Below are 25,323 nucleotides of genomic sequence, written 5' to 3' on the forward strand. Positions count from 1 at the left end.
GGCACGCAGCCCCCCCCTGTAGGTAGTGGCACACAGCCGCCCCCCCCTCCTGTAGGTAGTGGCACACAGCCCCCCCCCCTGTAGGTAGTGGCACACAGCCCCCCCTGTAGGTAGTGGCACACAGCCCCCCCTGTAGGTAGTGGCACACAGCCCCCCCTGTAGGTAGTGGCACACAGCCCCCCCTGTAGGTAGTGGCACACAGCCCCCTGCAGGTAGTTCTACACAGCACCCCCCCCCCCCCACCTGTCTGTAGATAGCGCCACCGTTCTAGGAGAAGTCCCTGGCTTCAATGTCCATATATGGAGACAGTGAAGTCAGGGACTTCTCCTGGAGCGGAGATACCGGCCACATCGCCGGGGATTCCGCTTCAGAAGTCCCTGACTTCAATGTCCATATTTGGACACCGTGAAGTCAGGGACTTCTGCTGGAGCTGAATCCCCATTCACCGGCCACAGCGTTGCCGAAGCTCCTACAGGGAGCAAAAGACATACCCTCCTCCTCACATTCACTTCGCACTGTGAGGAGAAGGAGAGAGCGAGCGACGGAAGACACGGCCGTCACTTGGAGTGATGGCCGTCTATTACCCGGCCCCATAGACTTCTATGGGAGCCGGGGAGAACCGCCAAAAATAGGGCATGTCCCATTTTTTGACCGCCGGGTTTCCCGGGCCATCAAAAAATTGGTCGTGTGACTAGCCCCATTAGGGGTCTATTGTTCCTACTGCAGCCATGTGGCGGACGATTTTTGAACGGCCGTCACACGGCTGGGAAACCCTGTCGTGTGAATAAGGGCTTAATCCGAGATTCAACAAAGACACCAACAATAAAGGAGCTCCAAAGATCCACAGCAGAGACGGAAATATCTGTCTAAAGGACCACTACAAGTCGTGCTCTCCACAGCGTGGAAAGAGTGGCCAGTTGCAGACTCCCCAAACACAAGAAGGTTCTCTGGTCAGATGAGACTAAAGTTGAACTTTTTGGCTATCATGGGCAAGGCTATGTCTAGTGCAGCATCATACTGTGGGGATGCTTTTCATTGTCCGGGGCTGGAAAACCGATCAGGATTAACCCCTTAACGACGGATATATCAGTCACAAGCAGGTGCTAGTTCCTGCATTGTGATGGATATATCAGTCGCTCTAATCTGATGGGTATTGCCACTGTACCCACTAAATCAGCGGCAGGTGCACGGCTGTTATACACAGCCTGGCTCCTGCCCCAACTGCAGGAATCTAAGCGCTCTCCTATTCCGGCAGTTCAACCCACTAGATGCCGCGGTCATCCCATCGGCAGCCCCGCAACAATATTGCCCCTCATGGCCTAATGGATCGCCTGTCCGTTTTACACTGACAGTATACCAAAGCATTATATAAGCGATCAGAAGATCGCAAAGTGAAGTCCCCTAGTGGGACAAAAAAAAAAGAAAGTTAAATAGTTAAAGAGGCTCTGTCACCAGATTTTGCAACCCCTATCTCCTATTGCAGCAGATCGGCGCTGCAATGTAGATAAGAGTAACGTGTTTTTTTTTTTCAAAAACGAGCATTTTTGGCCAAGTTATGACCATTTTTATATTTATGCAAATGAGGCTTTCTAAAGTACAACTGGGCGTGTTTAAAGTTAAGTCCAAGTGGGCGTGTATTGTGTGTGTACATCTGGGCGTTTTTACTTGTTTTACTAGCTGGGCGTTGTGAATAGAAGTGTATGATGCTGACGAATCAGCATCATCCACTTCTCTTCGTTACCACCCAGCTTCTGGCAGTGCACAGACACACAGCGTGTTCTCAAGAGATCACGCTGTGACGTCACTTCCTGCCCCAGGTCCTGCATCGTGTCGGACGAGCGAGGACACATCGGCACCAGGCGACAGAGGCTACAGTTGATTCTGCAGAAGCATTGGCGTTTGCAGGTAAGTCGATGTAGCCTCTGGTGCCGATGTGTCCTCGTTCGTCCGACACGATGCAGGACCTGGGGCAGAAAGTGACGTCACAGCGTGATCTCTTGAGAACACGCTGTGTGTCTGTGCACTGCCAGAAGCTGGGTGTTAACGAAGAGAAGTGGATGATGCTGATTCGTCAGCATCATACACTTCTATTCACAACGCCCAGCTAGTAAAAGAAGTAAAAACGCCCAGATGTACACACAATACACGCCCACTTGTACATAACTTTAAACACGCCCAGTTGTACTTAAGAAAGCCTCATTTGCATAAATATAAAAATGGTCATAACTTGGCCAAAAATGCTCGTTTTTGAAAAAAAAAAACGTTACTCTTATCTACATTGCAGCGCCGATCTGCTGCAATACGAGATAGGGGTTGCAAAATCTGGTGACAGAGCCTCTTTAAATAAAGTTTATGAAAAAAATAAAATAAAATAAAACTACCAAAAAGTGATGTTATTTAGTAAAAGTGTAAAAAAAAAAAAACACATATCGCCGCGATTGTAATGACTCCATTATATAATGCGAAAATCAATGCTGGAATATCTGCTTATTTTCAATTTTTTTCCTAAAATAAAGTTAATAAAAGCTAATCAATATATTATATGCACCCAAAAATGGTGCAGTTGAAAAATACAACTCGTCCCGCTAAAAACAAGCCCTTATACTCTATGTGGACAGAATTTAAAAAAACAATTTACGACTCTTAGAATGCGACAGTGAAATAACAAAAGTTTATCCTTGGTCACGAACGTGCAAAAAAGGCCTGGTCATTAAGGGGTTAAAGGAAAATGGATGGCGATAAATACAGGGCAATTCTTTGGTAAAACCTGTTTCAGTCTGCCAGAGATTTGAGACTGGGACGGTTGTTCACCTTCCAGCAGGACGATGATACCTCTAAAGCTATCCTGGAGTGATTTACTAGAAAACATTTAAATGTCTTGGAATGGCCTAGACCACAATCCAATTGAGAATCTGTGACATATAGGAGGACGCCTCCATGTTGTTTTTAAGTTGCTTGCTTTGCACTTCATAGTTTAGTAAAATATTTCTAGATTTATGACTATTTATTTTTTACATTTTAGTTCTCAGAAATCTCAGACCGATTGGTAAGATGTTGCAACCCAGACATTGATGGCCTATTCAGTGAGATTGATCAGTCAATAGCCATAAGTCACAAGGTTTTCCATCAGTTGGAACAAAAGTGTAACCCAGAAATTGGTGAAGCAGACTGGGAAAAAATACAACTGCAGGTGAGATCTACAAATATACTTATTAACATAAAAAAAAGACTTTTTTAATCTCATCCAACTCCATTAAAGGCTATGTACACCTTTGGCAGGCATTTTTTTTTTTAATAAAAAGGTGAAATCAGTGTGATTGGTGAGTGAAACTACTTAATTTGCTTTTATTATAAAAATTATTTTAACTTTTTGAGATAAAGCTGCTCTGTATTCACTATACAGGGCAGGTGTTTGATTCAGGTCTTCGAACTAGTCAGCCCCGCGGACCTGATGGGAACACGGATTGACTTGTTTATTTAAAAAAAGAAATCGCTATGAAAGGTTTACATGGCCTTTAAGGCCTCCTTCATACAGTTTTTTTGCTTTTTGGTCCAAAATTTCTTGAGGAAAGTGGTACCGTGCGGTTTTTTTATGGCGATTTTGGGGACGTTCATCCAAATAGTATGTTTTACTACCTGTGTTTTATATAGGGGTTTTTTTTTTGGCTAATCATGTGATTCAAAGATTCCCTTTTGCAACACATAATATATTCTGAAAAATGGCACCATAAAAAAAAAACTTAAACACACATGGATACTGTACTTGCATTTTTTTTAAAAAGGAAGAAACCCCTATGGAGGTCTATTGGACAAAAACACTACAGATTTTTTTATCACTGACCCAAAAAACGCAAGTTAAAAAAATTCAAAAAACGGCACTATTGACTTACATCTGGCCAAAGCGTATTTTGCTGCAAAAAATACCAGGAAGACCACCACCAAAATGTGGCATTTTTACTAAAAGTACTACGCGAGTCCACCCGAAATGCTACTTTTTTAAGCAGCACTCTTATGGTAGAGGTCAAAGGACTATAGCACGTTGACTTTTAGGACCCAAAAAAACAATGTTGTACACCATCAGCATGCATTCAGCTTTCTCCTCCTTTTCCTATTTGGCTTGGCCTTTCAGGAGTCAAGCTGGTTGATGTGTCAGTTTTGTGTGAGAATATTTGTTATACTCTACATATGTTTTTCATCTAGGCTGTGCGACATGAAATATTGGACTGTCCTATATGTATTATGCCATTATGTCCCAATAATGAAGAACAAAGAAGCCGGTCTAACCGTACCGCCGTCCTTCTGTCGTGCTCCCATGTGTTTCACCGGGCTTGTCTTCAGGCATTTGAAGAGTTTTCAGTGGGGGAATGTCTTGTTTGTCCTTTGTGTCGCTCTCCATACCAAAAAAAAATGTTCTACTCTTACTAGTTCATATGTTACAAAGTAACCCAATAATGTTCTCTACCTTTCTATTTTGGCAAAATGTGCATGTTTCATCAATTTAAATTGGGTTGTCTAACACGTTATATATTAAAAAAAAATGTGTGTATATATTATACATGAATCTCACAACCCACACAATCTCTGCATTGTGGAGTCTATTCATAAAAGAAGCAACAATGCTGTGCTGGATCAAAATGGCGTACCCCACTGACTAAGTAACAATACTGAAGCATCTTTTCTTAGAACTGCATTGTGGCGTTCCTCTGTTATTTCTTCCTGGAAACACATGAATACATTGAAAGTTGTGTGTTACCATTCCGCCTGAAAATAGGGTGGGTCCGTACAGTCTGGCACTGCCCAAGCATTACTGTGTAAAACTGTGTAGGAACACACCCAATTGACAAGGGGAATGGTAAAGACCAAATGTAAATTTATTCATACATTTTCAGGATGAAATTTCAGAGAAACGGCACAATTCAATGTTCTAAGAAAAGATTCTCCTGTATTGTTACTTTACGAGGAATACAACAAAGACGTCAGTTCCTCTATAATGGAGTCGTGCGATGCCTTTTTTTTTAGGATAGTTCTCCACCATACCACTGTTGTCTTGTTTGTATTCCGCTACAGTATACCAGTCCTTCTCAATGAATTAGAATATCATCAAAAAGTTCATTTATTTCAGTAATTCAATTCAAAAAGTGAAACTCATATATTCTATAGATTCATTACACACATAGTGATCTATTTCCAGCATTTTTTTCATTTAATGTTGATGATTATGGCTGACAGTCAATGAAGTGGAGTCTTTCAGAAAATTGGAATATTGGGTAAAAGTTCAAGATTGTAGACTCAGGGTGTGACACTCTAATCATCTAATCAACACAAAACACCTGCAAAGGTTTCCTAAGCCGTTAAAAGGACTGCTCTGTTGCTCAGTGGCCCAAAGTCCTGATTTCAGATGAAAATAAATTTTGCATTTCATTTGGAAATCTCGGTCCCAGAGTCTGTAGGAAGAGCGGAGAGGCATCAATCCAAGTGTCTTGCGGTCCAGTGTGAAGTTTCCACAGTCGGTGATGGTTTGGGGGCCACGTCATCTGCTGGTGTTGGGCCACTGTGTTATATCAAGTCCAGAGTCAGCGCAGCGTCTACCTGGACATTTATGAGCACTTCATGCTTCCCTCTGCTGACAAGCTTTATGGAGATGCTGATTTCATTTTCCAGCAGGACTTGGCACCTGCCCACACTGCCAAAAGTACCAATACCTGGTTTAATAACCACAGTATCACTGTACTTGATTGGCCAGTAAACTCGCCTGACCTAAACCCCATAGAGAATCTATAGGTAATTGTCAAGAGGAAGATGAGATACCAGACCCAACAATGCAGACGAGCTGAAGGCCGCTATCAAAGCAACCTGGGCTTCCATATCACCTCAGCAGTGCCACAGGCTGATCGCCTCCATGCCACGCCGCATTGATAACACCTCAGCAGTGCCACAAGCTGATCGCCTCCATGCCACACCGCATTGATGCAGTAATTCATGCAAAAAGAAGCCTGACCAAATATTGAGTGCATATACTGGACATACTTTTCAGTAGGCCAACATTTCGATATTAAAAAAAATCATTTTTGGAATTGGGCTTATTTAATATTATAATTTTCTGAGATACTAAATTTTGGGTTTTCATAAATGGTTACCATAATCATCAACATTAAAAGAAAAAAATGCTGGAAATAGATCTCTCTCTGTGTGTATATATATATATATATATATATATATGAGTTTCACTTTTTTAATTGAATTACTGAAATATATAAACTTTTTGATATTCTAATTCATTGAGAAGGGCTAGTATATGTGATTACACTGCTGAATATGTTGCTACAATAATATAGACAGAAGTACTCCATCAAATGCTGACGATATTATTAGGAAGGGAACATTATCAACCCCTAGTTGTGAAATGAAATGGCGTAACCAATGTGACATGGTAGATGTCAAAAATAATAAAGCAATGATGTCACTAATCTTTCACACCAGAAGTTGTAGATTACTTGTGAAAAATTCAAAAAATGATATGTCTTCAGGAAACCCATTCAAAATAGGAATCCTTCTGATTTTATTGTGCTAATTAAATGCTTCCTCATAAAAGGTTGTGCAGCAATTTGATAACCAGGTATTAACTTGAGCAACATGAAGATTAGAAAATCTTAACATTCAACACTAGTGATACTTCAGATTTAACCTTCCTTTTGGAGGTACAAAAAGAAACTCGTAAACCAACAAATTAGGAAACACAAAAGTTTATTGAACATATAAACATTTAGAAAAAATTCAAATAAAATACACTTAAAATGCAATGCAAATAAAAATGAAAGCACGGACCACAACAAAAAAAAACATTCTGAAGTCATCTCGTTCACATTTCATACTTCGTGTGTTCTCCATTAGCAATAAAGGAGAGAAGTTGGTAAACACAAGATTTTAACTTATAAGCTGAACATGAAAGTAAGACATTGAACCAAGATGTATGTTTACATCCACCTAACATGTCGCTTTAGGCGCAACCTTTAACTTGAAGGTGAGCAAAAAAAAAAAAAAAAGTCTTTCCACCCTCTGGCAACTTTAAATAACAGGTGTATAGGTAACGGCTTATTAAATTTATTCCATACTTTTATTGTGAGCAAGTTTTTAATTTCCACCATCTCAGGGAGAGCAGCTCTATAGTGGCCCAATGTCCTTCTTACAGCAACAGTCTATGACTCAGCTGTGTATTAAAGTGCATACAAGCACCAAGCCCGTAGACTAGTTGTTTCCAACCCACGGCTCTCTAGCTGCTGTGAAATTACAACTCCCGGTGTGCTCTGACATTCGTGCATGCTGGAAGTTGTAGTTTCACAATAGCTGGAGACTTTAGTATGAAGGTGTATAAACAATATGCAGCACCTGTATACAACCACTGTCCCAGAGATCTTAGCTCGGAACCACATAGACATATAGTGTAAATTACTAACTTGCTTATTCATATGATGCTAAAATAACAAAACTTCTATAATTACCAAAAATTCCCCACTCTGAAACCAGACAATCGTGACAACATTGACCTCCCTGCAGCTGAATTTACAAACTCACAGCTGCCCACTTTCTCCAACCAGTCAGAAGCCCATTTGATTGTAGTCAGAGGGGGAGGGGTGATGCAGGAATTTTGAATCCAGCTGCAACATGGAGGTCAGTATTGTGACTCTGCTCTGAATTGAAAAAGGAAAATCAGTCTAGGTTATACAATCCACTGAAGGCAGAAGACTTTTAGATGAACTTTGGAAGGATAATTAGTCGTCCATGGCAGTAAATTCACATAGATCAGACTCTCAGTTTTACCAAGAATTTGTACCGAGAACTCCTTTATAATGGGGATGTACCTTTAATTACAGGGGACCATTTTCAAGCTGAAGTCAAATGCACACAAAATTATGGCTCGTCATATATAATATAGGTGGTGTGATTACTCCTAGATACCATCTCCAGAACATATCATTAAACAAAACATTTATAAAGGTTTTCAAATTTTGTATGACGTAGGAACAACCCAATTTCTCAGTTGTGTGGCGCTCTGGTTTTAGTACATAATTTCTAGCCTGGAAATATATCAGAGACTGTACATAATGTTTGGATCTGATAAATTGTCAGGATAGATCCCAACCATGGTCTCTAGACTTACCATATTATTTCATGAATAAACGTAAGCATGTACTATGGAGTTCTTAAAGGGGTTCTCCGGGTTCAAATCTGACTGAAGTGAGCACTGTATGTGCAATTTGGTCCTTTAGATCTTTTAAAACTTTAACAATTACAGCAGTACCTGAGTGCTAAATTACAGGCACATACAGAGCACTCTTCAATCAACTTTATTGAAAATGTCCAAGAGAAGCCCTTTTAACCAGGGACAAACTCATCTGTGTCTCTGTACAATGGTCCAGTATCAACAGATCTGTTCACTCATTTAGCGGTTGCATCAATGAAACATGCACATGGACTTATATTATTCATGAAAATTTCCATGCCCTTATTGTAAGTGATGTAATGACAGCGCCATATCCTGTAGCTTTATATTCCTGGTAATCCGCAATTTGATTGTATAAAGTAGAAGTCGTTTTGATGTTCACTGCAATGGAAAAGTGACTGTGCATAGATCGCATAGTCTGCAGTATTTTTAAGGTGTGTATGATATTAGAAAAACATGGCTGCGTTCTTCTGGAAACAGCACCACTCTAATTCATAGGCTGGCTCTGGTATTGCAGGTCAGAACCATTCAAGTGAATTGGGATTTAGCTGCAATTTAGCTGCAATACTAGACCCAGCCCATGGACAAGAGTGGTGCGGTTTCTGGAAGAAAGCAGACATTTTTTTCTAATATCTTTAAAATAAAAATCCAGACAAAAAGGATCTCCTGACATGTCACAGATACATGTGAGATCAGATTGTTGGACTCTTTGAGCTCTGACCAACACTGGCTTCCAGAACAAGGGATCGGAGTGTCCTATAAAAGTGCTGCAGGATTTCAGCGACTGGAGATTGGACATATTCTAAACACATCATTGAGTAGAATTTTTCAATTGAACACACATTTTTGGGGTGAATTTCCACTTTAAAATATAGGACTACTGATCACAAAAGTCAAACTCTTGTTGAATCTTCATAAAAACTGAACCCTGAGTAGTCGGCTTTAGTAATTAGGATTTGCCACATGTACTACCAAGTATTGGGGAACTAAGATTCCAACTACCTCCTAAAAGTCAGATTATAACATTTGACCCATGGCTGATGAGTTATAGTCTGATTTTTAGATGCACAGTTATAAAGGGAGACATAATAAAGCATGGCGCATGGCCTGGGGGGGGCATGGAGCATTACACAGCGATTCTCTATTTGGTGTTGCTTGAATCCATGTGTCATGCACCGCCCTGTAAGGCTCTGCACTAGGCATAACAATGCGTATAAGCTTTGCATGGATTGTTCCTTTAAATGTCAAGACTTCAATTAGGCCTCATGCACAAATCCGTTGCCCGTCATACAACCGCTAATGACGGATCGGTGAAACACAGACCTTACACGGATTACTTCCGTGGGCAGTCCGTTGTTTGAAGGGACCAAATTAATGGAATGGCCGAGTCTGTTCCGTTAAAAATGGACAGGAGTAGGACCTGTTCTATTTTTGTCGGAACGGCCACACTGTTCCATTAAAACAACGGAAGTGTGCCCCATATAAATGAATGGGTCAGTGTACTATCCGTTAAAAAAATGGATAGCAACCTGAAGAAAATAACTGAAGTGGGCATGAGGCCATAAGCTTTCAAATTCTGTTCATGGCCAAATACTATTATAAAAGAATATTGCCCGTTCAATGTCGTTATATAACGGAGGTCTGAAGTTCTTGCCTGGACAGTTCAATACATGCCCTTATATTCAGCAGATATGAACTTCAAATGCATAAGCTCTAATTCATTCTAGGGGATAATAAAAATCATACACTACCCTTGGATACCTCTTCTCTATTTTTAAAACAATATTCATTAAACATATGCAGCATCTTTACAAATGGTATGTTTTCTATTAACTTTACATCACATCGGGACATTTGTGATACATTCAATGGGACGGCGTGCTCTGTGGGACTTGGTTGCAGTTGTCTGAGAAGGGTCGTGTAGATGTGATGTACACAGAATAGATTCACATATAAGGGACCACAAGAAGAAGTGCAGAATTCTGTGATGTGACAGTCCGTCCTTTTACGTAACTCTAGCACCAATGAGAATATTTGACCTATAGTAACTAGGGCTCATAAATGGAGCCCCTTCAGCAGTTTTATGGAGCAGACAAACACAATGACAGTGTAGACACTATGGACTATATGTAGAATCCATGTAATGCTGTGCATAGACAAACATATTAAAGTTTATTGCAGTTCTGAGCCACGGTGAAACATTCAATACAGTAATGTCTGCTCCATCTGTGCAACGCAAAAATATCGCACACTTTATCAGTAACAACTTTTCTGCAAGCGTTTCTAACATATATCTTGGTCTCAAAATAAATATGACCAACTTTAAGAAATGCGTCAATCTACTAAAATCCACGTTGGTCTAATGTCTGCACTAATAAAGCTTGTGTGTGTGTATAAACGTGTTCAAGACATAACATTTTAGTTGAAAATAAGAGTAATAAGTAAAGACATGGTAACATAGTAGCATCTGTCATACAATGGATTGTAAGATCGCCCTATAGTAACGTCTTACAGCGGGCAGGATAACACATGTAACCCCAGCCTTATTCTATAAACATACAACTGCCTAGAAAAGAGGTATACGCAAGAACTGTCTCCCTTAAATAATATTCAGATACTCCAGAAAGTGTGTCATTCCTTGTGCTCACAAAACTACTACAATTTGTAATAGTATCAGTATTGTGCTTTCTAAGCAGAAAACTTGTACTTTCTGCCTCAACCTTTTTGCGGAATGTCGTCTGTATATACGGTCCAGTGCCAACCTCATTATGTCTAGAGCCGCACATCACAGTCATCCTAGTGCCACTGACATCATAGTAGACAACACAGAGTGCCACGAGGAAATGACAGCCATAAGACATTACATAAATTCATGTTTGTAATATAACACACTAACACACACACACACACACACACACACACACACACACACACACACACACACACACACACACACACACACACACACACACAGGTCCAGTATTCGCTGCGGATGTCTTAGATTTTTATAGTATATGAAGGTTTTTTTTCATACAGAGCTCCAAATCAATACAATTCTGCCTTCTTGCAGCCACCACTAGAGGGAGCTAACTGCATATTGTGTTTTTATTGAGTTACAGGTATAAAAAGTGGAGTAAGCTCCTAACCTCCCCCTAGTGGTGGCTGCAGGTAGACAGAATGTTATCTTTTAAATTTATGTCTACGTATTGGATTTGGAGTCCTGTATCAGAAAAACAAAGCTATAAATGATAAGAAATGAATCAGAACAGACTTTTAACCTGATTAGATAAAAAAAATTGAAGTGGAATTTAAGAAAGGACATTCACTTTAAATCTTTACCAGTAGATCATCTCATGACAGGATATGTAATGCACACTAACTAATGTATTGATATGAAAAATATTAAAAAGTGAAATTTCATGTTTACAGGGACTGGGAATTTCAATTGCTCTAAGGCTGTCACCACATCTACTGCAAATGCAGCCCCAGGGAGGAGTTCTTAGGATGAGCGGTGTAGAATATTCTGTATATACACTGCTCTATTATTCTGTGTATATACACCCGCATAGAAATGGATAGGTCAAACAACGGACCAACACCCTCAGGCCCCAAAATCTCCTCTCGGGTGGCCGAGACTGTAATTCATTTTATTCAATAGCGCTAAAGGTGCAGCCCTATTTTGTATAATCATCCTTTCATTAAATATAGTTAAATAAATGTAACATGTATTAATATTGCATTTATTTGCATGTATATGTAGCACCAATAAGAACACTACATATGGGAACATTAAACCAGCCAATTACTACCCAGAGAGCCGAAAATATAGAAAAGTCAGAGCGAATATTCTTGTAAAGACTACATGGTATGTGATTGTGAGTATTGCTTTAGGATCAGTTACATAAGTGCAGGACTTCTGGCTTATAAACCATTAACTCATTGTCTGGTAATTTCTAAGGCAATCAAAGAGTATTGTCCGAGGGCTCAGTGTGGAGGCCCAAACATAACAAACGGCCAGTACTTCCAATCCCAGCATTTCCAATATTGTAAATTTATACTTGCCGCAAAATTAGGTAATAGGTCATCCATAGCCTGATATAGGCCCATACTGCACCTCTGATTTTATATGGAGGTTCTCTCTCACAGATTCATACGGAATCTATCAGGAAAAAAATCATGGCATGCGCCAACACATGCCACATTACAGAGATCCTCTCATGGGGGTACCATATGACAGCACATGGACTGCATACGGGTCTGTAATACCTTGTGCATGTGCCCTTAGTAAGAGACAAGAAGAATGTGTTACCCCTCAGCTACCAATTAGGATGTAGCCTCTTGTAAGCCTCAATGTAAGTTAAAGTGTCACTTTTCCTTTGCTCTTCCATCCGATCTTACATGGGCCGTGGAGAGACACCAGCAGACCTCTGGGCAGTACAGTCGCTGAAACAACCATACAACTCCCTAGGAGTCTTGTGTACGAAACTATCACCCAGTGAGCTGCCTGCGTCTCCCCATGCCCAATATAAGATTGGGTGGTAGATCAAAAGTAAAGAGAAACTTTAAAGCTGGTGCGGTTCGAGAAAAGTCAAGAGACTTGAGCAAGTAAAGTTGTGCAACCTCCTTGTTGCTATGAAGTCAATAGCTATACACTGTCTCTACAAATTGGGCCTGTGCAAAACCTAGTATTTAATGACAGGACACACACTCCACCTGAAACTATGCAACACCACATACCGGCTTCTAAGCTAAAGCGGTCACTAGTTCTCTAACGCACGATCACTACATGGCACAAAGAGCCTCATGTATCAACACGGTCTCCGAGAAAAACTGGCCTTGTCCATAGCAACCAAGGTCAAGGTTTCATTTGGGCAGTGTGGCTTATAAAATGTCACATCTGACTGGTCACGGACTGGATACATGAGGCTCAATCTGCCAAAAAAACACATGAAATTGAATTGTGTAAAAGGGGAAATATGACAGACACCCTCAGGCTTCTGTTCCCGTTATGTTCTCTGGAGGTTCAGTTAAAGTCACATTTAACATTAAAAAAAAACCTGATTTTCAGTCTGGTTGACAGGAGTGCAGCTATGTGGCCACCATGACTTGAAGTCTTTGCTAAAGCTAGAGAGCCATGTGGACAAGAAGAGCGATGTATTAACCAACGAGCTGCCTGCTCTAGAGGAATGTCAGTCGCAGCAGGATTGTGAGAGTTCACAGTGTTTTTTGATGCCCATTTGGGGACGGTGAATCGCTGGGCTCATTGGATAGCTGAAGTTTATTTAAACCTGCAATGAAACAAAGTATTGGTAGGTGACCACATATAAATCATTAATGAATCCGCTTCACCGGAGCGATGGAAGAGTCAACAGACATCACCTCCAGCCGTGCCAGGACGTTTATCCGAATCTGCAGCGGCTGGAGGCGTTGTCGGTTTAGTCTTCCATGGCTCCGGTGAAGGACCTGCGGGAGGAAGTCCCATCACAGCATGATCTCGCGACATCACGCTGTGCATGAATGAAGAGAAGTGTATGCACTGATTGGTCAGCGTCATACACTTTTCTTTACAACGCCCACTTGGTGAAAAGTTAAAAAAACGCCCAGTTGGGCATTTAGAACAAATTCGCACAAAACTAAAAATTATCATAACTTGGTCAAAAATTAAACATTTAAAAAAACCAAAACGTATCTACATTAAAGCACCTATTAGATTAGGTAGGACATAGGGCAGTAATAAACTGATGACAGAGCCTCTTTAAGGTTATCTAGCCTGAGAGCTAACAAGAAGAGTGCAGAACTGGATATGACTGGTAAGGGGTACATGAAAGTATTTGCAGAATTATTAATTATAATGTGTGAAGAGGATGTTCAAAAGAGGAGCTACAATATGATGGGACTAAATAGAAATATCACCTAGCAATGAAGAGAAAACATGATGGTAGTTTCATCTAGACAACAGAGCTATGAAGGAAGATACAAATGAGAAGATCAAAGTATGTACGTTACCTATTGCTTTTAACAGCTCTTCACGAACTGCGGAGGTGAATTTACGCACTAAACACAGCGTTGTCACAATGGCAAATATCAAATTATATGTAACAACGATGTAGAAGTTCCCCAGCCAGTTGAATCTCCCGAAGTCGCCCAACAGGTCGAATCTTGTGATTCCTGTGTGCACAGAACAGAGAATGAATAGTTACATCACACACAAATGCCATGTTACCAGCCACAAATGTAATATCCATAAAAAGTATAAATCAACATGACACAATACTCTAACCACATTCTGTGTACTGTGTAAAAGAACAATTTATAAAACAGTAACGTCTCATTTAACCAAATGCACTTGGTCATTTTTGGCTTTAAAGAAGCAAAATAATATTTTTTCCTTTAGATGGCCATAACTTTTCTAGTTTTAGGTCGATGTGCTTGTATGAGGCCGTGTTTTTTTGCAGGACCAGCTGTACTTTTCTTTGGTATCATTGGGTACATACGCAGTCGAGACACATTGTTATGACCACCAGCTAATATCCAGAGTAACCTCCGTGTGCAGCACGGACAGCAGCTAGACGGGCTGGGAGTGACTCAATAAGGTGCTGGTCGGTGGTCTCAGGTATCTGGCGCCATGCTGACTGCAGTGCATGCTACATTTGCTGGAGGGTGCGTGGGGGAGGTTCCATAGAACGAACAAGACGATCGAGGTGGTCCCACAGATGCTCAATTGGGTTCAAGTCTGATGAATTAGGGGGCCAGGGAAGTACTTGGAAGTCTTGGTCGTGCTCTTCCAACCATTATTAGAGATTTCTAGCCATGTGACATGTCACATGGTCTCCAAATCGGGTCAAAGTGCCTTCCACATGGATGAGTGGGCCCAGAGAGTGCCATGAAAAAATTCCCCAGACCATAACGCTGCCGCCACCAGCTTATGTTATTCCAGCAATGGTTGCAGGGTGTTTGTTCTCTGATGTTCCTCGTCTGACACGCCAATGCCCATCTGTACGATGAAGCAGAAAACGTGACTCATTGAAGAAGGCAACCCTAAACCAATCATCGGTGGTCCAATTCTGACACTGCCGTGCAAATTTAAGCCTTTTTTCCCGGTGCACCTTTGTTAGCATAGGAGCAGTGACCATCCGACCATACACAGTAGGGTTCACTGAACTGTCGTTTTAGACACACGTCTGGTAGCCCCCTGGTTGTTTTCACTGTGAGCTGCTCCACTGTAGTGTCGTTCGGCCCTCACGCACCTTCATAGCCGACGTTCACCTCACATCAATGGCACGTGGTGCTCCACAGTTTCCATGTTAGTTATTCCCAATAGTGCCATTTGCCCACTCACCATACACTTTCACCACAGCAGCACACAAACTGCACTGTGTGAGAAATACTGCTACCTTGGCCCAAAAGCCAATAATCATCCCTTTTTGCAACTTTGATAAATCGCCTCTTTTACCCATGGCAACAACGAGTGAGGTCTGTTCAGGCAGCCCATCATAGACCTTATATACCCACCAAGCCTGCCCACGACACATCACTTCTTTCATGGGCTACACGCTGCAGACGTCGAAAGTAGGAGGTGGTCATAAGGATGTGACTCGGTTGTGTAAATGTTGGTGAATAACTTAAGACTTGAACAACTTAATTACACTATTCACTAATCTAAAATAATAGTATAGACTTGTAGAACAGGTTGTTATGGTGATACGTGTGTATTTTATGTTTTGTAACTGCTATGTATTAAATGTAAAATATTGTGTTTGAATGGTTTTTTTTTTCACTCCGATTTGTATTCATATTTTTCATATTGCACATAAATACACATAAGTTTGCCCTAACAACAGCGTTCAATGGGCTCTGGCTGTGTACCCACAAATGGGTAGTTATTATTGCATTGCATCCTTGTGCCTGATCCCTCCTGGTCTTTTCCCCCTATATACGGCAATCTGTTTTGATCATAGCATACAAGAGAGAGAGAGGGGGAGAGAGACTCTTTGTAGCTGCTCTCTGCTACAGCTAATTGATGGGGGTCCCAAAAGAGGGACCCTTCTCTGTTAACTCAGAACGCCCTTAATGGGCTTAGGAATTTTCATTTTCTAAACCAGACAACCCCTTTATAAAATGATCTACTTACGCCCATGCATATGAATCAGAATAAAACAATGTTCTCTTACATGCACGAAGGAAGCAAATGGATCATAGAAAAAGAACTTCATGAAGAAAGTCTAGAACATTTTGTAAGAAACTGGGCAGCTGTAGAAAGGACCAGACCACTCCTCTAATTGTACAGACGTCACTTACTCAAGAGTCTAAAGTGTTAACATTTCCATACTAAACAGAGGAAGAAAAATGTCATGTGAATTACTTCATCGCTAGTCCTTTTTCAGTTTGCCTTTCCCATCATGGTCAGTCCAGTTACTTCTTTGATTTGTTTAAAAAAAAAAAAAAAACGATTTTTTTTTTAATACTGTGAGAAGACCATGAATCTGTTTAACGTATTTATTCCCTTTCATCTATTGAAAAGCACTAGGCATAACATGTAATGCAATGCATGTTGATATTTTGCAAAGCACCACATGACTCACTGTACCCTAATGCAGTCTATTAATCCTGTTTGGACAGCTGTGGCTGCGCATTTGTTAGCTGCGTCCTAATTGTACCATCCTTCTTTTTACCTTCTATCTTATTCTTTTATTTATCTCTATGGCAAACTATTCAGGAATGTCGTTTGTAAGGCAGGGGAAAAAAGTGGCTTTCGCTATTAATTTGTTTTCTTTGTAACAACAATTGTGCCCAGCAAGCGCCCTTCCTCTCAATAACCAGTGTACATTACTACCAACTGTTACCAACAATCTTGTATTATTGTGCATGCAAAACCAGCTTTAGAAACGGGCAAAGAGGGAACGGGCTTAAACCACACAAAGGCTATTTGTTAGTTCCCACAGTATTTTTATATCTGTTTACACACACACAGATTAATACTTTTTTTTTTTCTGTTTAAAAGACAGAAGAGTTAATCCAATCTGTTAAATAGTCCACAGTGAAAAAGGAAATGGTATGTCCAAAAAGTGACAAAAGTAAAAACTAGACCCTCTTGGTCAGTGCTACCCCAAACTGTATACTTCTGTAACACATTTATGGTACAATGGCCAGAAAATATTAACCCTTCATAGGTTTATAAAAGAGGGGCCATTAAAAATAATCATTAAAAAAACCAAAAACGTAAGGTGGCCCTGTCCTAGAAAAACTGAAAGGCTATGTAAACCTTTGAAGATAATAATAATTTTTACTAAAAACATATTATGAAGTTGCAAAAAACACACTAATACACCGATACGCTAATACACGGTTTTAGAAAAAATAAAAGTCTTCAAAAGGTGTACATATCCTTTAAATTAGCTTCTCCGCTGCAGATCTGATGGAAGCAAAAAGATACAGTAGAGATGAGCAAATTGGTTCACCAGATTCTAGAATCCAATAAACAAATGACTGCGCTTATGTTCAGTATTTTTGACAGTAACAATAGCAAAGTCTGTAGCGCATTTCCTGCTGTCAAGAACACCAGAACCCTGACCAAGACAATGGGATATGACTGAAAATGGATCTGTCATACCTGTCAATGCCCCGGTAATGGCGTTTCCTATGATCAACCTTCATTACCAATGGTCTCCTATTAGCCCTCGCCAAATGGAGATTTACTAAACAAAATGCGGCAGATTTGTAGCACAAATTGCACCAAAAAAATGGCGGACATGGCGCCAAATTTATGGTGTGTTATAGATAATTTTTGCACCTTCCTCGACAGTTTTGCAAAGTGTTTAAAAAAGCACATGACTAAGAGAAGCTGCAAAACACATCTGATTTATTAACAGCCTTCAATATTTTTTGGGCGTAAAATAAGTACACCAGACATTAAAAAAAGTGTAGTGTGTTCAACATGTCTAGCAAGATGCGCCAAATTTATCATACAGAACGCACCACTGATACATTTGGCAGTTTCTTCCGGTCTGGTCTAGTTTTATGCATGTCTCAATGCCAGGCACATTGGAAACGCAAAAATCAGATGGATGATTTCAATTCTCTCTATTCTCTTGCTCGAATTATAGGAATCAACAAAAATCACTAGTTACTGATAAAGGTTTTTCTGTTTGTTTGTTTTTAGTGCTATTATTAAATCCAAAACTTTCCTTTTATTAAAATTAAATAAACAAAATTGTCATTTGTAAGGTAGAAATTTTCTTTAACAGTGTGTGTGTTTTTATTTGTTTGTGCTTTTGTGGGTGTATGAATTGGGAAACTAGATTACAAATTATTTTTTGTCCATTTAGACATGCTTCTTTTCAATAACCTTCGCTTAGCCGTAGAATCAGTTTCTTGATTTGTTCACAACCAATTTTAGTAGAATCAGGCACCACAACCACAGATCCTGTACATACATGTGTGAAAGAAAACAATACACTTATGAAGGGGCCACAATTTCCTAATTGGGTTAGGGAGGGACCAGGTCATTTATTGGTCATCTTTAAAACCTTTCCTGGCCAACCACACAGCAGAGTTCTTGACATGTGATAGAGTATTGCTCTGCATTAAATGCCTTCGAATTCTTCTTGTACATATTTGGAAAGTTTCTTCTATAAACTGGCAGATGTTTTGAGAGTTCATTTTCAAATTGCTTAAAAGCCCCAAGAAAGTCCAAGTAGCTCATTGTCAATGATAGCAGCCCACACCATTACCCTTCCACCGTTTCCACTAGTGATCAAGCAACAGACTCACCCATGTAAGTTCTAAACATCTCGTCTGTCTATAAGGCAGCATGGACGGCCATTATAGTAATATGCCCCCATGTCTATGATGAGACAAGCCCTTTAAGAGGTTTGCCTTCACATAAAGTGTTGGTAAAGGTCAGGAGGATTAAATATACAGACACTGGGTTCCCCACAGTGTCAACTCCTCATTGATCAAAAATATCTCACATTAGTGCAAGGGACATTACAAAGTATACATAGCTTTGAATGTAGAATACCGCTATTCATGGAAATTGTGGTAATCGAAAAATAATACAGACATACCTAATGTTCTGGACATGACGGGCAGAGCTGAACTGAGCACCAGAATAGAAACACAGTTCCCAATGATCTGTGATAGAAGAAACAGATATTACAGTGACCCTGTATTCAGCAAAAGTAATATTACAAGTAGGATTGTTCTAGGATTGTTAGAATTTCGCTCTCAAGACCGAATATTAATTTGTTGATATGAGGTTTATTAGACGGGTTAGAATACACTTTTGTCAAAAATGTTTAACCAAAAGGCAGATTCACACGTGAAGTATCTGGTGAATTTTTTTTTTTTTTAAACCAAAGCAAAAAGTGGATCAAAAAAAGTAGGACGTGTATAAAGAAAAGACCGATACTCCTCCTCTCTCTCGTATCCAATCCGGTATTTGGCTCAAAAAATTGCATTGACAATTACATCAAAAACTGAATGTTTAAATCAAGACTGAGTAACAGGAAAAGAGAATAGAGTTGTGCTTATGATAAACTTTAATGGGGAAAAAGCTTTGCTATTCTCCCGAATTTTATTTTTCTTAGTTTTACAAAATCCATATTCCAAGACAGAAGATATACTATACAAATCTAAGCCCCTAAAAGAAAAACAATATCAGCAATCGTGGTCTTTTACCCAGATGTATGACAACCAGCCTTTACAATTCCTTTGGGGTCACCCCTCCTAAAGCTGGCCATATACATGAGCTGCTGGCGAACGCTCATTTGTCCGATAGTAATTTCTGCCGACTTCCCTGAACGTGCACGTTTATTTCGATGAGAAGGACAAGGGCTCAGCGAGATACTTCTGGCAGCGGCTTATCTCCAGTCGGAACAAAGAATCCAGCATGTTGAAATCTTAACACCCATACACATAAGATCAATGATGAATCGCCAATAACGGCATCTTAGTCCGCAATGATAAGTAATTTAACGCTGAATAACTATGCACATTTTGGGTATATACCATTCTAAGTATATGGAAAGCCCTATGGGCACTGCGATAGCTGCTGTTAATGGCTGTGAAGCATCATCTGTCAGGAGTATGTAGGAGACTGATAACTCAAGGAGTGCGTAGATCAAGGTCTATTATTTTTTGAGGGGAAAAACTACTATTAATTTGCCAATAAATTAAGTACACCGTATTGCAATAAGGAATTATCTATCAAGGTCTAAAATTCACTCCAAAGTATGTAATGAGTAAACTAGCACGCAAGTTTTAAAAAGGCTGCTATACTATTAATGGATCAATAACGAATTACCCATTAATTGTGTATGAAATGAAAGCCCATATGATTCTGTACCAACCTGGAGGACAATGTCACATACGTTGTGGTCATTTGCTATTTGCGGAGATTTTCGGAAACGCTGTGCGTACTCACTCTTACAGTCACCACACAATGAGAAATACTTGTAAGAACTAGATCTCAAGATGTTGCACCCGACTCCGCTAATCCAGAATCCTGGTGACTGTTTAATGGGGGGTTATTGCTCAAAATAAAATTCACTCTCAAAATCATGAACTTCTAGGAGTGAATTTCAGTACTGTAACTATAGTGTAGCCGAGAGCAGAAGTGCTAAGAGAGTTCCAGACACAAGAAAAGGGAGGAAAAGGAAAAAAAAAGTCATATGGGCAATTAAAGCGGACAATGCTTGTTCCTTAGTTACTGACCTCCTCAGCCAGCTTGTGGGAATATCCAACAAAAATAAACGTATACATCTGTGTCAAAGCGTTACTTAACAGTTTCATTCTTCTCCGGCTGGTGTCAGATTGTGCGAAGTCAAATTAGCCTTAACTTGTAAGAAGTAATTGAATGGGCCCCTCCAGTCTTATTTTAATGATTTAAATGTGAATAAATGTCTGTATTCCTCGCAGTAGCCGAGGTTCTTCACATTTCAAACCGGCTGAGTGAAGTACATTTCGCACAAAGTTACTCATTAGCAATACGGTCCTTTGGGAAGAAAGAAAACTCCCTTTCACTGTTTCTATGGCTGGTTAACAAGCCCAGTAATTGCAGGCTCTCTCTTATTATCAAATGAATGGATGGCGTCCAAATTAAACAGAGCACACATCCCCTTTTCCCACTCATTTCGCATTTAGAAAATCTTCCAGTTTGTTGTGTTTACGGAGCTTACAAACAAATACTGATCGCTGCAAATGAACCACTGGGAACAATTACTAGATCGCTTGGCCAGTGGGTTCTGGGTGGGAAATACTTATTGGGGGTGACCGACATCTAACTCACAGGGGGAAATTTATTAAGACTGGCGTTGCATACGCTAGTCTTCATATAGAGAAAGTTGGAGTAAGATGTGACACACTTATTAATGTGTCGCATATTTTAGACATGTGCCACAATTGTGATGCAACAACTACGGCCGTGCACCATCCATTCCCCCCCCCCCCCAATCAGCCATAAAAAAAAAAAGATATATATATATGAGGTGAGTATATATATATATATATATATATACTAAACTTCATCAGTGCTGCATCACATACATTGTCCTGACACTGCCCGGTACCTGTAGTTGTATCAGCCGCATCATTATGAGGTGACACGGCAAGGAGAAGAGGATTGGTGAGTTTTACGTTTTTTTATTTTAATTTTTTATTTAATAATCAGAGGGACAGGTACGAGGCGCAGCACGGGCCCATTCCCTGCTGCGACCCACAGAGTGAAAACTACGAAGCAAGGAGCTGCGTAGACTTCCACTATAAGGCGTACCAGTTTTTGGGCATAAATGATAATATACTTGTTAGGCCACGCCCCCTTCTGCAAAGCCACACCCCCTTCCCACAAAAGCAGTGAGGGCGGCGCAAAAAAAGGCTAACAGTAGATATTTTCAATGCAACACAGCTTTTCTACACCATTTGTTTCTGGTGTAGAAAGGTTGATACATTCCCCCCCCAGTCTTTACCGTTACCTTTGTCATTGTTGTATCATCTTTCCTGGGTGAGATACTTCCAAAAAATCGTAAGCTGTAGAAGCCGACCACAGAGGAAACCATGAGATAGCTGCGAGAGAGTTAAGGCAACAGAAACCGAATAATGGAAGAGTCTAGTGGGAGAAATGTAAGATATTTGCTCAAGCACTCCGTAACCTCTGATGGAAACACAAAAAACACTCCAAGTTGTTGAGGGGCTAACCCTATGGATTCACACAGTCCCGTCACTGACAATATTACATGTCTAAAATGTCATAAAAATAATATTTTCTCATTACTACATCTTGAAAGATTGTGTCAACCTAAAATAAAAAAAATTAAAATAATAAAAAAAACTGTAAATATGTATGGGCCATTGAATCCTTTTCTGTCACGTTGTTAAAAATTATATTCAGCCTAAAAAGTAGGTCCTAGTGGCATTAAGGGCAAATCTAAAAAGTTCTGCACAGATATAGGAGATGAAGAGGTGTCCCCTCCATTTACCCACTATAATTGCATATTATAGGAGATTTGCCACACTACATTGTTTCCCTTTAATCCGTACGTAGTTAAAAAGGGTGAAGGTGGCCATACACACTTACAATAGCTGTTAGCAGGAAAGACGTCGGAGAGGGGAGTGAGCGGTCTGCCACTGCTGGAAAATGGAAGGATTAGCCATTGGAATTTAACATGCCCGATTCTTCGTTCCCCTGACATCATCTATTGGGGAGTGTCGGGAGACCCTTATACACATCAATAGGTCGTCCGGTCCCACCAAAATCGGCGGGTTCAGCGGACATTAATAAAATGTACATAGAGGCCTTAATTATGGACCAATGAACCAGAATGATTTTTGTTGTTTTCCACTCATCATTTCAGTGCCTACAACTTTTCTATGTGACCATATGATGCAGTTTGCGGAAATTATTGTAAAATGGAGAAAATGGCAAAATTGAAAAGTACAGAGCTTTTTTTTTTCCTCCTGTACTTTACTACTATATTACAAGTACATTACACCATTCACTGAATAGTGGAAATACATTGGTAAATATATTCTATGTTTTCGTTTTTTTTTTTAACAGATAAAATGATACCAAATATGTATATATTACCCAGTCTAAGTTTGGGCCTTGGGATCTGACAGATTTTGTTTGTGTCTTTTTTATGATGTTATTTTTTTATTTTTTTTTGAGGGAACAGTTGTAGAATTTTTTTTTAGGGGCCAGCATTATCGGACACATCTATATTTTTTTTTATTTCAGGCTGAAAATATGTGGAAAAAAAAGCCAAACATTTTGCAGTTTTTTCTTTAAACGCTACTGAAGATCCCAAGTACAATGGTACATTTATTCTACAGGATGATGTCATAGTACCAGACTAAGTTTGGCCCTTATAACCAGGATTCACATACCGTCCCTGACAATGTCCCTAGGCTCAAAATGAACACTCCTCAATAACAATGATGGCAGCGACACCTGCAGGCTGGAAGACCAGATTCAATAAAAAGTTTTCATAACAAATCCAATTTTCCTAAACTTTTGTTCCAAACGCGTACAACAGACAAGGAGTCTTTTTCCAGATCTTCAGTCTTGTCATTTACTATATGCAGATTTTAGTTCTTCCAGGAGCAGAGGGACATTATTAATAAAGGAGCAAGATACAAGAATGTTACTCTACTACTTACTAGAAGTCATTCTTCTCCCCATAATATCCAACCAGACTACATCCAGAGGAAGGCATAAACCAACCATGACTGGCATAGACCAATTTGCCATAAAGTCGATGACATTCCTTCCTGATCCCTACTGCCAATGGGATAGATCAGTAACCCTGTAAATTGGGCTTCTCTAACTCCTATCTAAAACGTTTAGTTAATAACCATTCTATAACTTTACAGTGTAGGCAATAGAGTAAACTTTTAAATTTTGACATGAAATCGCACTTCCATTAAAGGGGTTGTCCCACAAAACACATGTATCCCCTATTAACAGGATAGGGGATACATGCGTGATCGCTGGAGGTCCGACCGCTGGGACCCCCAGCGATAAGAACAGAAAGTCCCCCATGAGAATCATGGGACTTCCCAGGTGTCTGGCTTGTGTGTCCGTAAGCTCCATAGAAATGAATGGAGCGTCGCACAAGCGCTCCATTAATTTCTATGGAACTGCCAGAAACCGACCCCTGGAAGCTCCATGCTTCTCATGGAGCACTTCGGGGGACTTTCGGTCCCCCGTTCTCCTTATCGCTGAGGATCCCAGCGGTCAGGCCCCCAGCAATCACACATGTATACCCTATCCTGTGGACAGGGGATACATTAACCACAAGCAGTGACCCAGTGTTCTCCGTAGGGTTTGCAAAAAGAATAACTTAGGATATTGGTTTCTAAAGATGCAGTTTCAATTTTTATATAAAGATATATCTCCCCTTTAGCCTCATCTCTAGGGTAAATATATTTAGATTAGACGACCTTTCATAACCAAGATCTTTAATTTAATATTAATTTTGTTGCCCATCTCCGAATGTTCTCCGTTCTCTATTTTTACGGAATTTTGCCCAAAATTGGACTATATATTCAAGATGCATCTGCACCAATGCTTCACAAATAGGTAAAAAAATTAAATATTTTTCTCTGTAGAAGCCATGTTTTTCTTTTTAATACCAGAAATTATATTGTAATAGAATAATTAGATTTATTATCGATAATTACACCCAAACGTCCAGTGTAGACTAAAATAGTGATCCATTCAGGGTAAAAATGGCATGTATATTTTTTACCCCAAAATGTATAACCTTACGCTTGTCAATATTGAACGTCATCTCCCATTTTGCTGCCTCAGGTCATCCTGAAGGGATAAGACACGCTGTATAGTATCTATAACATTACAAAGCTTTGTGTTATCTGTGAATATTACTGAAAGTACCATGAAATGTCTGCATCATTTATAAACAGATTAAACAGTAATGCTCCCAATATCGATCCCTGCGGTAGTCCACTTACAACATTAGTTCGGTTTGAATATGATCCACTTTTTTTTTTGCAAATCTCTTTTTATTTATGCACATAAGTAGACATCAAACATGTAAACAGTAGACGTTTCAAACCAAGTAATCTCGGCATACAATCTACTATGA

The 25,323-nt window shown here is 39.9% G+C and overlaps 2 protein-coding genes across 3 annotated transcripts in view; one reads left to right on the forward strand and one right to left on the reverse strand.

Annotated features, from left to right (window-relative positions):
• The window catches only part of RNF32 (ring finger protein 32), a 43,677-nt gene extending 38,589 nt beyond the window's left edge, over positions 1-5,088 (forward strand). The window contains exons 8-9 of the mRNA XM_075828701.1: positions 3,023-3,190; positions 4,201-5,088. Of these exons, the coding sequence (XP_075684816.1) occupies positions 3,023-3,190; positions 4,201-4,425 (393 nt within the window). The 3' untranslated portion in view covers positions 4,426-5,088. The remainder of the gene's footprint in view (positions 1-3,022; positions 3,191-4,200) is intronic.
• Positions 5,089-6,727: 1,639 nt separating this feature from the next.
• The window catches only part of LMBR1 (limb development membrane protein 1), a 143,048-nt gene continuing 124,452 nt past the window's right edge, over positions 6,728-25,323 (reverse strand). For both annotated transcript variants that reach the window (XM_075827398.1, XM_075827399.1), the window contains 4 exons: positions 22,192-22,282; positions 19,288-19,354; positions 14,228-14,389; positions 6,728-13,509 (listed from right to left, as the gene is read on the reverse strand). In XM_075827398.1, coding sequence (XP_075683513.1) covers positions 13,436-13,509; positions 14,228-14,389; positions 19,288-19,354; positions 22,192-22,282 — 394 coding nt within the window. In that variant the 3' untranslated portion in view covers positions 6,728-13,435. The remainder of the gene's footprint in view (positions 13,510-14,227; positions 14,390-19,287; positions 19,355-22,191; positions 22,283-25,323) is intronic.

Source organism: Rhinoderma darwinii, chromosome 5, assembly GCF_050947455.1.
Source record: "Rhinoderma darwinii isolate aRhiDar2 chromosome 5, aRhiDar2.hap1, whole genome shotgun sequence".
Classification (NCBI taxonomy): domain Eukaryota; kingdom Metazoa; phylum Chordata; class Amphibia; order Anura; family Rhinodermatidae; genus Rhinoderma; species Rhinoderma darwinii.